This window comes from Microtus ochrogaster, chromosome 4 (genome assembly GCF_000317375.1).
Source record: "Microtus ochrogaster isolate Prairie Vole_2 chromosome 4, MicOch1.0, whole genome shotgun sequence".
NCBI lineage: Eukaryota > Metazoa > Chordata > Mammalia > Rodentia > Cricetidae > Microtus > Microtus ochrogaster.
The window spans coordinates 50305897-50320659 of record NC_022011.1 but is presented as its reverse complement, the minus strand read 5'-3'; the positions used below and the strand labels follow the sequence as shown (position 1 = coordinate 50320659).

The 14763-nt window shown below is 51.4% G+C and overlaps 2 protein-coding genes across 2 annotated transcripts; both read right to left on the bottom strand.

Annotated features, from left to right (window-relative positions):
• Nucleotides 1-1195: 1195 nt before the first annotated feature.
• Surf6 (surfeit 6) lies at nt 1196-7492 on the bottom strand. Its single transcript, XM_005346235.3, has 5 exons — nt 7339-7492; nt 4591-4794; nt 4197-4285; nt 2700-2900; nt 1196-2555 (listed from the first exon to the last, which is right to left on the bottom strand). Exons 1-5 carry the CDS (start codon nt 7430-7432, stop codon nt 2076-2078), a joined length of 1068 nt encoding a protein of 355 aa, XP_005346292.1. The 5' UTR covers nt 7433-7492; the 3' UTR covers nt 1196-2075.
• Nucleotides 7493-9634: 2142 nt separating this feature from the next.
• Nucleotides 9635-14701, bottom strand: Med22 (mediator complex subunit 22). Its single transcript, XM_026778795.1, has 4 exons — nt 14379-14701; nt 13253-13333; nt 12345-12553; nt 9635-10354 (listed from the first exon to the last, which is right to left on the bottom strand). Exons 1-4 carry the CDS (start codon nt 14499-14501, stop codon nt 10165-10167), a joined length of 603 nt encoding a protein of 200 aa, XP_026634596.1. The 5' UTR covers nt 14502-14701; the 3' UTR covers nt 9635-10164.
• Between the last annotated feature and the right edge of the window lie 62 nt (nt 14702-14763).

Genomic DNA, 14763 nt, shown 5'->3' with positions numbered 1-14763 from the left:
TGATTGGCTAGCTGGCCAAGGAGGAAGAGGAAGCCCAAGGAACAAGGCCCTCATCAGGATAACCACCTTTGTTAAGAAAAAACGTTCACAACAGAACCTCCCACAAAGCACCTATACCACTAGAGGACTCAGTTTTTGAGGACATTATGGATTCAAACCATAACCAGTGGTTCTCCCGGAATGTTTTAGAGTATATGTTACGTTTTACACCTTCAAAAACTTAGAACTCTAGCCACTGCCTAACTTTATCTGCCCAGTATTCTGGATTTTTCCCCATTATTCCCGTGTACTAGAGCATCATGCTGAGGCCAGTGCTCTGCTCACTGCAGGCCCTGAAGACGGAGCTCAGGTCATCAGGCTCAACAGGAAGGGCTTTGCCCAGAGCCATCTCACCTGGTGCCTTTGGTTCTTTGGTTGGGGTGGGCATGTGCCTATGTACTTTCACAGTTGGTTCGGACTTCCACCTCACTGGTGCTGGTTCTCTCCTCTTTCTGCCACCATGCACTCCGGGCTAGCTGGCTTAAGAGCTCCCAGGGAAACTCTGGCTCTACCTCCCATCTTTCAGTTGAGTGCTGGAATTATAGGTGCACACATCTGGATTTTGAAGTGTTCCAAATATTAAAGTTGGATTGTCTGGCTTGCACAGCTACTGCTATACCAGCAAGGCATCACCCCAGCTGTGTTCATTTTTTAGGACAGGGTCTCCCTCTGAAGATCAGGCCAGCTTGGATCTTTTCGTTATCGTCTTCTTGCTTCGGCCTCTCCAGTGCCGAGATTATAGGAGTGTGCCACCACTTCTGTCTAGATGACATCCTTTTGAGACAGGGTCTCTTGTTGCCCTAGCTGGCCCCAAACTGAGACCCACCTGCCTCTGTCCCCTGAGTGCTGTGAACTGAAGGCACATGTCATAACACCCAACAATCATTTAATCTGCTTACTTAGCCTTTAGTACTACAAAGATACTCCAGCCCGACCAGCCACTCCTGAACCCATGCGCTCCCCAGGGAGGGTGACTGCACCTGCAGTCAGTCCATTCTTCTCACTGGCTAACAGCCGTACCACCTTCATTCAAACCCTCACCTTGGCCAGCACCCCAGCAGCCATTCTGCCCAGACTCCCTGCCACCAAAACCACACTGACTTCCTTATCTTAGGGTTTCTGTTGCTGTGATAAAACACCGTAACCAAAAGCAACATGGGGGAGGAAAAGGTTTATTTCATGTTAATTTCCAGGTAACAGTACATCACCAAGAGAAGTCAGGGCAAGAACCCTGAGGCAGAACTAAAGGAAGAGCCATAGAGGAACATCGCTTACTGGTTTGTTCCCCATGGCCAGCTTTCTTATCTAATCCAGGACCACTAGCCCAGAGGTGGCACTGCCCACAATGAACTGGGCCCAGCCACATCATTCACCAGTAAAGGAAGTGGACCACAGGCTTGCCCGCAGGCCAGTCCAGTGAGGTTGTCTCCTCAGTGAGGTTCCCTCTTCTCAGATAACTCTAGCTTATGTTAAACTGACATAAACTAGCCAGCACACCACTACTTCCCAAGCCTCTGACAGCAACTGGCTCACAGGAGGCCATGTTACCCAAGGCACATCCTGCAGATCCCAGAGAGACTCTGGGTTTTGAAGCTCTGGCCCAGAGACAGACCTAACAGGATCATATTCCCGAGAACTTCTGTGGGCTCCCTTCTGTTGCCAGGGACTTGTGAACACTGAAGCAGTAGTCAAGGCCTTTTGTTCTCACGGTTACTGGAAATACAGGTGGGTGGGAAGGTCAGGTGGGCAGCTCACCTCAACTGTACTACCTTGCTTCTGGAGTCTTCAGAAACATGAACACACACACAGAGACAGACAGACAGACACACCCTCACAGGACTTGGGCACAGATCCTCTTCATCCCTCCCAGGACTGGAGGACACTGTTCTACTTAAGGACGATGGCAAAACATCCTCTTGGCACATGACTGGAGCCCTCACTGTGGCTGCGGGGTGCAAGAACGCATCAGTCTCACATAGGAGACCCGCGGTCCGTCACCTAGGTGTCTGGCCAGGAATGTGGCAGGTGCAAGCTGCTCAGGAGAGGCCTGCACGCTCCAGGTCCTGTGGCAGTATCCGGCCCTTCTTGCGGGCCTTCTGCAGGCGCCGCTCGGCCTTCGCGGCCTTCTTCTTGCGCAGGTTCTGGCGCCGCTTGTCCTGACGCTGCTGCATCTTCTCTACCACGTGCTCTGAGCGCTTCTCCCACCTGCGCTGCCGCTGTGCCTTGCGCTTCTCTTTGCGCTTCAAGGCTTCCCTCAGCAGTTGCTCATTGTCACGGATCTTCACACCCTCCGCCTTGTACAGCAAGTTGGTCCACTTCATCTTGGCCTCCAGTTCTTGGGCCTTGCCTGCATCCTGGTCTCGCAGCTCCTCCAGCCGGCCCTGGCGCGCCTGCAGACGCTCCAGCAGCTGCCTGTAGTTCCTGCCCGTCAGTGGTGTCAGGTTCCCTTTCACCTTCTGCCGCTTCTCCTTCTTCCGCTGGGGCTTGCTGGCGGGCTCCTCTTCAGTCACTTCCACCTGCAGGTGAGAGGCACATCAGTGAGGCGGTAACACAGACCAATGACACGGCTTTTGCTCCCTTAGATGAGTCACCAACATGCACCTATACCAACAACAAGGTGCAAAGTTAGGCCAAAGGCATTCAGCCCGCACAGCCCCCACCTTATTAAAGATAAGCCCTGACTCCTGCGGCTCCTTGCAGGCCACATCTGGGGGTGCCTCAGCCGGCTCCTCCTTGTTCTCAGCCTTTGCAGCCTTCTCCTTTGCTCGAAGCTCCTTCCGCTTCCTCTTCTTCCGTTCCCTCTCCTGTTTCCTCCGCTGTCTTTTCTCTAGGGTGGCAGCTGACAGCTCCTTGGTGCTACCCTGAGGGAGAAAGGTAAAACATAAAAAATGAGGACTCACTCAATCTCGAAGTCGTCTGCATATGGCTGTGATGAGAGAAAATCCTCATGCAGGCCGCAAGTCCATGCATCAGCAGCATATGACGTGTTGTGTTCCCCAGATCCAAATAGCACCAGCAATGAGGAAGCCCTAGGAAGAACCCCTGCTCCAGTTCCTAGCCTCCCCCTCCCCCCAGCACACCAGAGCTTCATCTTGCACTGTCCTAGAATTCAGTACTTAGACTGGGTTTCTATGGAGGGTCTGTCCTAACCACTGTATATTCTGCTTATGATGGACTCAGGTTGAGTGCTCTCTCTACCACTTTCTGGACCACAGACAGACAGACCAACCGAGGCCTGCACTGCAGGACAGAGGGCCTTGAGCCTTGAACCTCTCTCTCTTAGGAACCTGAAGAGGGTAAGAAGTTAAAGCTCAAAGAAGAGCCTTAGAAAGAGTGGCAGGGGAGAGCACCATGTAGCACTATGTCAAGGCTAGTCAGTTCACCTTGCTTCTGGACACTAACCTTTAGAGGAACAACTCCGACTATACTCTACCCATGTGGCATCAGTGGAGGCAGCTCCCTAAAGGAAGGAGGCTACGCTTCTCTGAGGGACACAGAGCATTCAGGTGGCAGATGTCTCTAGGGACTGAGGTACTCAAGAAAGGAACTACACCTGCTACCTCAGCCAAGAGGTACCCTGTTGTAGAATATTAGTTAAAGATGTGTAATAGTCATTTATGCTGTGGAATATTTATTTAGTGATATGGAGATGTGTTGCATTCTTTCATGTTGCATTTGTTTAACTCTGTAAAGCCGTGTTACTTTGCCTGTTTAAACACCTGATTGGTCTAATAGAGTTGAACAGTCAATAGCAAGGCAGGAGAGAGAAATAGGTGGGTCTGGCAGGCAGAGAGAAGAAAAGCAAGAAGGGGAACAAGAAAAGGAAGAGAGGAAAATCCCAGGGGTCAGTCACACAACCAGGCATGGAGCAAGAAAGAGGTATATAGTTTATAGGAAGGTAAAAGCCCAGAGGCAAAAGGTAGACGGGACAATTTAAGGTAAGAAAAGCTAGCTAGAAATAAGCCAAGCTAAGGCTGGACATTCGTAAGTAAAAATAAGTCTCTGAGTACTGGGAGCTGGGTGGTGGGCCCCCAAAGAGAGAGTAGAACAAAAGACCAACTACAGTGCCGCACACCCTAGGTTGGCAGAGAACTTGGGGGGTAAGGGGGGAGCACTCGACAAGCCTCCTCCAGGAGCTCAGGAGCACGCCCACTCACCTGGCCCCGGGCCAGCTGCATCTTCTCATGCAGCCGCTGTCGCAGGAAATCCAGTGCAAAGACAGAATCAGGTGCTGTGGCTTGGCCATCTGCAGGGAAGGAGCCTATGCTGAAAGGGGAGCTCTCCCCAGCAACCACCACCGTTTCTCTCTCTTCCTTCCCCAACGCTGCTTGTGGGTTTACAAGCCACAGTCAGTTCCAGCACAGCCCCAGTGCTTGTTGTCACCTTGTCACGTGACACGGCATGTGGCACTGGACATCAAGAGCTCTTGTGCCCTGTCGGCCATTCGGCTCCCTATCATCTTCCCTCACTGAAGGTTCTTCTGAGCAGTGGGGACATTTGCCTCTAGGCCCCAGCCCAGCCCTGATCATGCATGCTTTTGGAGTCCCTCACCTTTAGGAGACTCCAGGGAGCTGGAGTTCTTCTCTTGTTTGGACACCATTAGTTTCTTAGCCCTAGACAAGGTGGGAGCCGTCTTCCCTGGGGGCTTGGTCTTGTGCTCTGCAGCTTTCTGTTCCTGGTCCTGAGATTTCTTTTGTGTTTTCTTCCTTTTCTTTTTGGGGGGCCCGGCAGCTTCCAAGCGTTTTGTTCTGACAGCTGAAATGCAAACCAAGCTGAATCCCTTTTCTCTGATCAACTCAGCAAAGAAAGATCCTGCAGGGGCACCAATCCTAGTGATGCAGAGGACCAGGTGGCTAAGCTAGTGCCACCTATCCTGAGCTTGGCATTACCAACTGCCTGGGCAACAGTGGCCACAAATCTGTAATCCCAGTGTTTGGAGGCCAAGGCACCCGGACTGCTCAGAGTTTGAAGCCAGGCTGGGCTATGTAGCAAGACCCTGCCTCAAAAAACAAAAATAAACTAACGGTTTTTTTGTTTTTTTTTTTTTTTAAAGTTCAAACTGTACTCAGGCACTTGACCCAGCAGATTGCACATGAGGAGTGAAACGCAAAGTCTGGTTTCAGTCATCGCCACCAAAATACACTTCCAGGAACAAACGAGGACACCGGCACGAGCCCAAAACTGAATGAACCCTGGGCTCATCTATAGCAAGTTCCTCCTAGACAAACCCTTCCATCTTGGAGGGAAGCTCCGTAAGCTCAGGAACTAAACATCAAGGCTTCAGGAAGTCCTGAAACTGACCAGATTCACTAGCCCCTTCTTCCCCAAGACTATACAGGAGGAAGGCCAATGGATTCTTAGTCAAGCAGGACCACGTGGAATAAACTCTCCAACCCGCTGCGCTGCAAGCTGTGCAGTGCACTCCAGGTTTCCAGCTTTGCAGAGCCACCACCCATGCTGGGGTGGGCTTTGGTGCTACAGCTATTTTGTAATTATGTCTGCTCTTGGAAGTCACCCCAATAAAGCTCACTGGTTAACCACACTGGCCTTCGGTAGTACTCAATGGCCCGCCATTGCTGCGTCTGCAAAGACTGATGGACTCATCAGAACCCAGTGGTGCAGAGAGGCTGCAATGTTGCAGGTTCAGAGGAAATGACCTCATCTCTGGTTAGCTCTAGTCCCATAAATAATCCGTTCCCAGCCCACCTCTACATCTGTGACTAACAGATAAAAAACCATTCGGGAAGCTATTAACTTAGCAGATCAACCTAAAAGTTAACACCATCAGCTCCGGGCATAACACGCCTTTAATCCCAGCACTCTGGAGCCGGAGGCAGAGGCAGGCGGATCTCTGAGTTGAGGACAGCCTGGTCTACAGAGCTCCAGGACAGCCAAAGATACACAGAGAAACCCTGTTTCTTTCTCTCTCTCTCTCTCTCTTTCTTTCTTTCTTGAGACAAGGTTCTCTGTAGCCTTAGAGCCTGTCCCGGAACTAGCTCTTGTAGACCAGGCTGGCCTTGAACTCACAGAGATCCACCTACCTCTGCCTCCCAAGCACCACCGTCCAGCGAGAAACAAAACAATGTCAAAAAAACAAAAATGTCATCAGCACCTGGGCCCTCATATTACCATAACCACCTGATACAAACACCAATGTATTTTAAACTTGCCTTGGCTTTCTTTGTTCCGTAAAGCTTAAAGAAACTGCTTCAAGAACATTCTGTGTTGAAAACTGGAATTTGGGGTAACCTAAATTCGTGTTCCCAGGCCACGGTCATTCAAAATGGGCTCCAGAATAAACTATTGAAGGTGACGGCTGTGGATTTCTGAAATTCACGGTGATCTGCCTTGCTTCTGTTTGCCAAGTACTGGTACTAAGGGCATGTAGACCATGATTCTCACCGTTTCCCGTCCCCACCCCAAAAGACTCATTTACTCTTATTTTATGAATGTTTTAAGTATGTGTGCCTGTGCATCATAACTGTGCTGGTGCCAGTGGAGGCCAGAAGGGGGCGTAAGACCTCCTGGAGCTGGAGTTAGGGACTGTTGTAAGCTGTCATGTGTCCGCTGGAAACTGCATCTGGGTCCTATACAAGAGTAACAAGAGCTCTTAACCGCTGAGCCATCTCTCCAGCCCCTCTTTTTTACTTTTTGGATGGGTTCCCTGAAGTTGCCCATGCAGAGGTGAACTTACCGTGTAGTCCACACAGGCCTGCGGGCCGTTACCCTTGGGGTCCTCAGCCTTAGGCTCCCACCAACCAGCGGCAATGAACTCTTTGTTTTGTTTTTCGAGACAGGGTTTCTCTGTGGTTTTGGAGCCTATCCTAGAACTAGCTCTTGTAGACCAGGCTGCTCTCGAACTCACGGAGATCTCCTGCCTCTGCCTCCAGAATGCTGGGATTAAAGGCGTGCGCCACCACCGCCCGGCAATGAACTCTTTATGATGCAAGATTTACTTCCACTTTCAATGATGAGGGAATGTTAGCATTTTAAACTAAAGGCCCAAGAACGGAGTGCACGTTCTTTCAACGGGTGAATCACACGCGCTGACAAACATGCCAGTGAGAAAACTCGGTGACCTCGTCACACTTCACTAAGCGAGTACGTTTTTCTTTCCGTTTGAGTCTGGTAGTTCCCTAACTACCTTTCCCTCCATCACGGCCCAGCGCCCTCAGGAGCCGTAGCTGTCCCCTCCGGTACCCGCTCACTCTTGCAGCACGCGTGGAGGGTTCCGACCGAGGAGAGCGGGCCCGTGCGACGGCATCCACTCCCAAAGGCTGCTCGGGTAGTCTGCCTTACCCCACTTGCTCCCCTGCCTCTCGGGGCCAGGCTGTGTGCAGATCTTCTTGGCCAAGTCCTGCAGATACGCATCCTTGGCTTGCAGAGAGGCCATGGTTGGAGGCCACGCTCGGATATTCCGCGGTCCTGAGCACCGCCGGAAGCACCCTGAACGTAGGCGCCGACAGCCTAGCGCTCGATTTTCCAGCCTGTCCACGCCGGAAATATTGTGTGCGCAGGCGCCGCCAAGCCAACGCTCGTTATTAGTTCAGGAGCACCGGAAGTCACCACCCAAAGTATTTGTCTCCATTCACTCTCGGTTAGCAAGCTAGTCAGCCTCGGAAGTCCTCGGAAGTCCTCGGAAGCCGCGATGTACGCACCCGCGGCCCACCCGGAGATCGATTAGCCAGGCCTGAGGGGCCGGCTAGTCCTTAACCTGGAGGCGTTCCTCTGAAAGAAGCAACCTGTAAGGTCAGGACTTCAGTCCAGCCCGCCCCGCCAGACAGAACGGAAGCCGTTCTAGCTCCTTCCCAATTAATCAACCTGAAGCCCAGAATCCAGCCTGCAGGGGATGCCCAACACCCCACGACCACTCCGCCACACGGAGCAAAACACAAACCGGTATCTTGGGGTGGGGTGGGGAACACATGAGTATGGCGTGAATCCTAGATTACATGTAGTCACGTATTAATTGTTTTGATGGCATTGGGCCTTTAGGGATGAAAATCCCCTTGCAGACTTGCAGATAGATGGCATTGAAATGGCTTATATACGAGGAAATGGAGGGAAGAGCGAGTCCTTAGTAGGGCCTATACAGGCCTTGCTATACACGTGCTACATAGCATGTAATTCATCTAGGATCACTCACAAGTTAATGCTCGTGAGAAAAAAGATAAAAATAAAGGTGACACAGAAGTTACATCACTGACTCTTGAGTTCCTAGAGAACTGAATCCCTGGCTGTCTCTCCGGGGAGTTCTGCCACCAGCAGCATAAGCTGAAGGAAGACAGTGGTGTCCTTTAAATGAGAAGCTTTGCTTTTAAATAAAGGACAGAATTGGCCAAACAGAATAAAACACAAGAATCAGTCTCTCAAGCCGGGCGATGGTGGCACACGCCTTTAATCCCAGCACTCGGGAGGCAGAGGCAGGTGGATCTCTGTGAGTTCGAGACCAGCCTGGTCTACAGAGCTAGTTCCAGTACAGGCTCCAAAGCCACAGAGAAACCCTGTCTCGAAAAACCAAAAAAAAAAAAAAAAAAAAAAAAATCAGTCTTTCATTAAGGTTTCTGGAACCCCTTCTGAACCGTTGCTTCTGGTGCCTCCCCAAGTCCTCTACCCTGTGCCTAAGCTTTCTCAATGACACTCATAGGTTCTTCCAATAGTTAACATATTGCAGACATCACTCTGATGGAAAACTCCATCAATGGGGCAGTGACTTCCCCAGCTACCCACTTGTGTGCTACCTTCTATTTGGTTATGTAGGTGCTGGGCCACCTGGTGACCAGCCCATGTTCCTCATAGACCCGGGATGGCTTTCATGAATGAAGCATGCTCATGGTAGTTAGGAGTGACAGGCTGAAGGCAAACACACGCCCCAGTGTCATGGTTTCTGCATGTCAGTGTTGAGCCTGGTACTGAGAGGCAATGGGGTCCGAGTTCCTAGTTGTTTCTGCCACTCAATTTCTCAGCCTGTGGCTCTAGGCATGACACACCCCTTCAAGCCCATGCCTACTTCAAGATGCAGACATGACAGCACTAAGTTGAGGTGGCAGAAATAGGTGGCACCGGAGGTACAAGTGCTGCACTCATATAACTTAAGTAATGGCAGACTTTTCATTCCTTTACCAAATGTCAAGGACCTACTAGATGCTAGTGGGAGAGGAGCTATACAAGGAATGTAAACGGAGACTGTTCTTTCATTTCCCAGCCGCCCAGACCCAAATAATCACACAGAAACTAGATTAATTACAACACTGCTTGGCCAATAGCTTAAGCATATTAGCATATTCCCAGCTAGCTCTTCATATTAAATTAACCCATTTCTATTAATCTGTGTATCACCACGATGCTGTGGCTTACTGGCATCTTTCTCCTTCGGCAGCTACATGGTGTCTCCTTTACTCTGCCTACTCTCTCTATATATCTCTGTTCGGATTTCCCACTTGCTTTATTCTGCCCTGCCATAGGCCGAAGCAGCTTCTTTTATTAGCCAATGGTAATAAAACATTTCACAGCATACAGAGGGCAATCCCACATCAGAGTTGGGGCTGTTGCTTGAGGAACCCGGGGGAATCTTAGACTGATCAGGAAAGAAAAATGAACAGCACAAAAAGGTAATGTTTTATTCAACAGTTTCGTCACAAAAGTAGCAGAATGAAAATGGTGGCAGAATCCAGGAAGATGCCCTGGCTAGCTAGCTGCCTCGGTCTTGCTAGGACTGTCAGCTGTGGCACAAACAATTGTGCTCCAGGCACCAGGCAGTGGACAGGGCTCTCTATACAGGAGCTTGAGTCAAATATGGATGGCTGAACTTGGCTAAGGTCCACTGAGCACCTCCTAATTCTCAACAAACTGAGGCTTTCTATCATCAGTCATCCTCCCTATTCAAGGTCCTCAATGGGACCAACTTCCATCTGGCAGTCAGGAAGGTAGCCACTAGAGCCATCCATCTGCCTGTAAATAACTGAACAGCATTCCTGAACTATCAGGGAACTGGCCCTGGCCTGGCCAGGTCCCTGAGGCTACAGTGGTTCCTGATCCCGAAGTGGGAGCTAAGACTGAAGAAGCAAGGCTGTGGCGGGCACCCACAGGACTTCCTTTCTGATAAACTAGGGTCCTGGGGAGGGCTCAGGTGTGTTCTGTGGGGCCAGGGCCACCACCATGGGAGTGGGCAGGGGCTGCAGACTGCAGGGGACCAGCACCAGTCTCCGGGGACGCCAGAAGAGGGGCTGAGAGGCCATCAGCAGAATCTGTGTCGAGGTCCAGCCTCCAGTAAGCTTCACATAAAGGCAGGTCATTAGCTTCGCAGAGACTTGAGCTTTGCCACCACAAGAAACCCCCAGGAATGACAGGAGCAGGCAGAGGAAAGCCAGGGAGGGGAAAGCAAGACAGATGCAGAGTTAAGAAATGAACATCACCTGATTGCCTCCCCTTCCTCTCCTCTGTGCTAGCCCCTCTGCTACCAGTTCTGACTGCCCTTGCAGTCAGATGCCATCAACAGACCAAGTGACTTAGGCAAGCTCTCCCCATGGGCCACTTGTCCTTCCTGACACTAATGAATCCCCGTCCCTGTGGGTCTCCTCCCATCCTGACTGCCCACCCATTAACAGTATGGCAGTGATAAGACTTTACAAAGAGCTCAACATGGCAGAGACCTGTCTGTTCCTATCAGGGAATGGGCCTAACTATAAAAAGTCAGGAACAGAGGTCCATTTCTGTACACACCACTGCTCCAGCCCTACAGCTTCAAGCCCCACACTTTCACACACTCCATCTCCCCATGCTACACAGGGAAGACTAGAGGTGGAAGCGGCGAGGATTAAGCCTCAGCGGTCATGGCAGGTTACCGGGAACACATCTGTTTCCACAGCTTTCTAATATGCACAAGGCCCTAGCCACATAACTGCCCAACAGTCCCTCTCTGAACTACCCAAAAGAGTAGCATCCCAGGAGAGTGGAGGGGAGGCAAAGCCAGAATCAGCAAGCAGTGAGTATATAGGCAGGAGTAGCTGTGCAGAAGGGAAGCTGGGCAGCTGGTGGTGGTGTGGGCACACAGAATAACCCCACTGGCCCTGCACAGAAGAGCCCTGCCATTTAAGGTAATTCATAGGCAGAGGGGCCGCTGCCATATCATGAGGAATATGAAAAAGGTGACTGTCCAAAAGGAACGCTGGTTTTCTCAGAAACCCATGCAGGTGATGCAGAGACTGAGGCTTTGGAAACCTGGCACACTGGATTTCTGTCTTAAGCAATTTCATCCCCTCCTCCATTAACTCCTATAGCAGGGCTAAGTCACTGCCCCAAGACTGATCCACCCAGGGGCCCTTGAAGCAGTAACTGTCTAAAGGGTAGCGACAGGAAGAATTCATCCTGGTGAGTGGGGGCAGAGGAGATGGTCCCATTCATTTGCTAAGCTGATGAATATTGGGATCAAGGACAGCCCCAGAACTGCCCCAGTTGGCAGTGACCCTGAAGACTAGGATGGGGAAAACAAGCCCTAGATCATATACTGCCCAGCTCTGGACATCTTCTGTGCAGCAGAAGCCCACACCTACCACCAGGGGAAGCCAGGTTTGCCTGGGAGAGGGTGCTGCGGGACGGAACCTGAATTTCAAGCTGAGGGGATGTGAGCCAGGCCTCCATTCTCCAGCCTCAGTTTCCCACATAGTTCACATTGTACTCCTAATTTCTCAGGGCCTCTCTAGCTCAGAAACTGTCAGGTTTCAAGTGGCCCTTCAGAGGACTAGGTGACAGATCCTACCTACGCTATCCTAGGTCTGACACCTCCATAAGGCTGAGCTGACCAGAAACAGGACATCCAAGTACCCAAGTCCAGTTCTCAGAGCTGCTCTGCTTGAGCTCCTTCCTCCTCCTTCCCAGTGTTCCCCACCCCTACACTGAGGAATTTGATGATATCTGCATAGAACTGAATCTCTGGGCAAGCAGTAGGCAGTGATGTCCCAGGGAGTGGACATAGTTATAGACCTAGAAGGCCACAGGGGCCAATCCATCCTTGGCTGAAGTGTCAAGACAGAGATTTAGAGCAGGAAGGCAGACTGCACTGCCCAGGAGACTTCCTTGCCCCCTGGGGATGCCCTTCTCTGGCCGCTGAGACCAAGTCCTGTGATTTTTCACTCCACTTCATTGAGGGGAAGGCCTGGGCACCAGCTGGTGGCTGGCTGTGACTGTCTGTCCATCAGGGGCTCTGCTGTCAAGGAGGACTTGGAAAAACACAAGGCCCTGAAGGCCCTAGTTAGCCTGGAGAGGCAGCAGGTACCACTTTCATGCGAGTCCAGCCCTATTTGTACCTGGACGAGTAGTACTCCTCCTCCAGCTCATAGAGGTCGATGGAGACCTCATCCCGCAAGGTGATGAGCTTGCGGTCACACTCTTCCTGCAGGGCGCGCAGCTGCTGGTTACGCTGGTCAATGGCTTCATTCACAGATGGGAAGTCATTAAGGATCAGGAACTGCTTGAGATCAGATACCAGCTTCATCAGCGACTCACCAGCTCGGACCTGCCACCATCATAATCAGGATAAACATGAGAGGAGACAGAGATGGTGGCCCTGCCCTGTGTAACTGGTGCTGGGCCAACCGTGGGTTTCTGCAAGTCTCAACTTCATGATCAGCAAAGAGTCAGAGTCTGCACAGAGTCATCTGTGAGGACAGAGGAGGGCTGGGAAGGCAAGGTCAGAACCCACCTGACCACATAAGTTTGCTCACTTCAAGCTTTCCCGCCCCAACCATGAACACATCCCGTGCACTCAACTCCAAGTCAACAGAAGACCATGCCCTGGGGTTCCTCCTGACCCATTCCTTCCCAGAGATGGCACAAATGCAAGTTGGGCAGGATTCCGTGGGGTCTTTGCCTCACACGGTGTCATTTGCTAGTACCCACTGCACAGACACTGGCCTACTGGGCTTTCCCTGGAACATCAAGAGGGGCTCACACTTCACATACGCCATTTCACATACGACAAAAGGCCACTTTGCCTTTCCAGTCACAACCAGCCTTGGGGAACCTTTGTCAGCAAGAATGGCTGCCTTCCTCCCAACTACTATACAGGATGGAAAAGGTCGTATGTCTATTGCACCCACCCACCCACCCCAGTACCCACCAGGGGCAACTTCCTCTGCCCCGCCCCACTGTTCTCTTGTTTTCCTTTGGTCCATCTGTGACCCCTACAGGGGTGTTTTCCACCCTGGCCACTCACGATGTTGGCAGCTCGCACATGCATCTCGTAATTGTCTTGTTCACCCTGAGTAGCCCGCGACACCTGTGTCTCATCCTCAATCTGGAGACAAATAAAAAAGCTTAGAATCAGCACAGGCAGCCACCTGGCTTAGCCTGGTTGACAGGAACCCAACAGCTAATAGCCACTGCCACCACCCCAAGAGCCACCACCCCAGCCTGTCTATCAGGCCTTCCTGCATACCCAGAACCCTACTTCCTATCTAGACAGCTGGCAATGTCCACTCCAACCCCCTCTCATTCTGTGGGTGACAATAGGTGACTTCATCACATAAAAAGGACACTGCAAGTCTTTTTGAGAAAGTTTACAGGAAATAAGATGTTCAATAAAGAAGTAAAAAGACATTTTCTTTTAATCTTTTGTTTTTAAGGCAAGGTCTCATGTAACTCAGGCTGGCCTGAACTTCTGATCCTCCTGCCTCCACTTCCTAAATCCTAACAGTAAAGAACTGTGCCAACATCTAGTTTATCCAGTGCCAGGGACTGAATACAGGGCTTTGTAACTGCTAGGTAAGCACCTTACAATGGCAGCAACTATGTTGAGTAGCTAACTAAGCAATGCTTCCTCACAAAAAAGCCTGAACTGTTGTTCTCAGCTTACATTACAGATAGACCAGTTAGAGACGGACACAGACCTCAGTGGTCTTGAGGCATCTCAGACATAGAGCAGCAGCTCTCAACATTGCGATTCATAATAATAACAGTTGCAAATTTATAGTTATGAAGTAGCAACAAAAATAACTTTGTGGTGGGGAGGGTCACCACAAAATGAGGACTTGTATTAAAGGAGCAAACTCATCAGTCATCACAAGAATCTACAGCAATGGGGAAACAGTGCCCAGTAACTAAAGCAGAGCCCTGGCAATTCGGCCACAGCCCTCTGCTCTACCCACGCCTGTCATTATTTGGCTTTTCTATTCACCTGCTGACCTTTTGACGCGTCGTCGCTCACACCCGCACCGAACTGATCACATTCCCTTTGCATCCCCACCCCTTCAACAGAATCCAAACTCATGTATGTACCCAGACCCCAGGGAACGCCGCCAGTTCCTGCCTTCTCCCTTGGCCTCGGAACAGCGACCACACACCTTGGCGGTCTTGATGATCTCGGTGAAGTTGTCCATGATGGACTTGATGTCGTCTTTGAGCCGCTTGTTGTAGGACTGCAGCAGCGTCTCCTTGCTCTGGGGCAAGGCTCTCTGCTGGGCCATGGCAGGTCCCGGGTGACAGCCGCCACAGTCCGGTCAGACCCGAAACGAGCACACAGAGCCTGCGGGGGTGGGGAGCGGGATTCCGCTACATCAGCTTCCTCCTCCGCGAAAGCGGGCCCTTTACCGCGCTCGGGTTTTGCTCCCTACACCCGCTACCACTCGGGACCTGCGGTACCTTGCCTGGTCCTGCGCCCTCAGCGAACGCGCAGCCGCCGTTCCGCAGGCTCCGCCCAGGCCCCGCCCCACTTCCGCCGACAGAGTG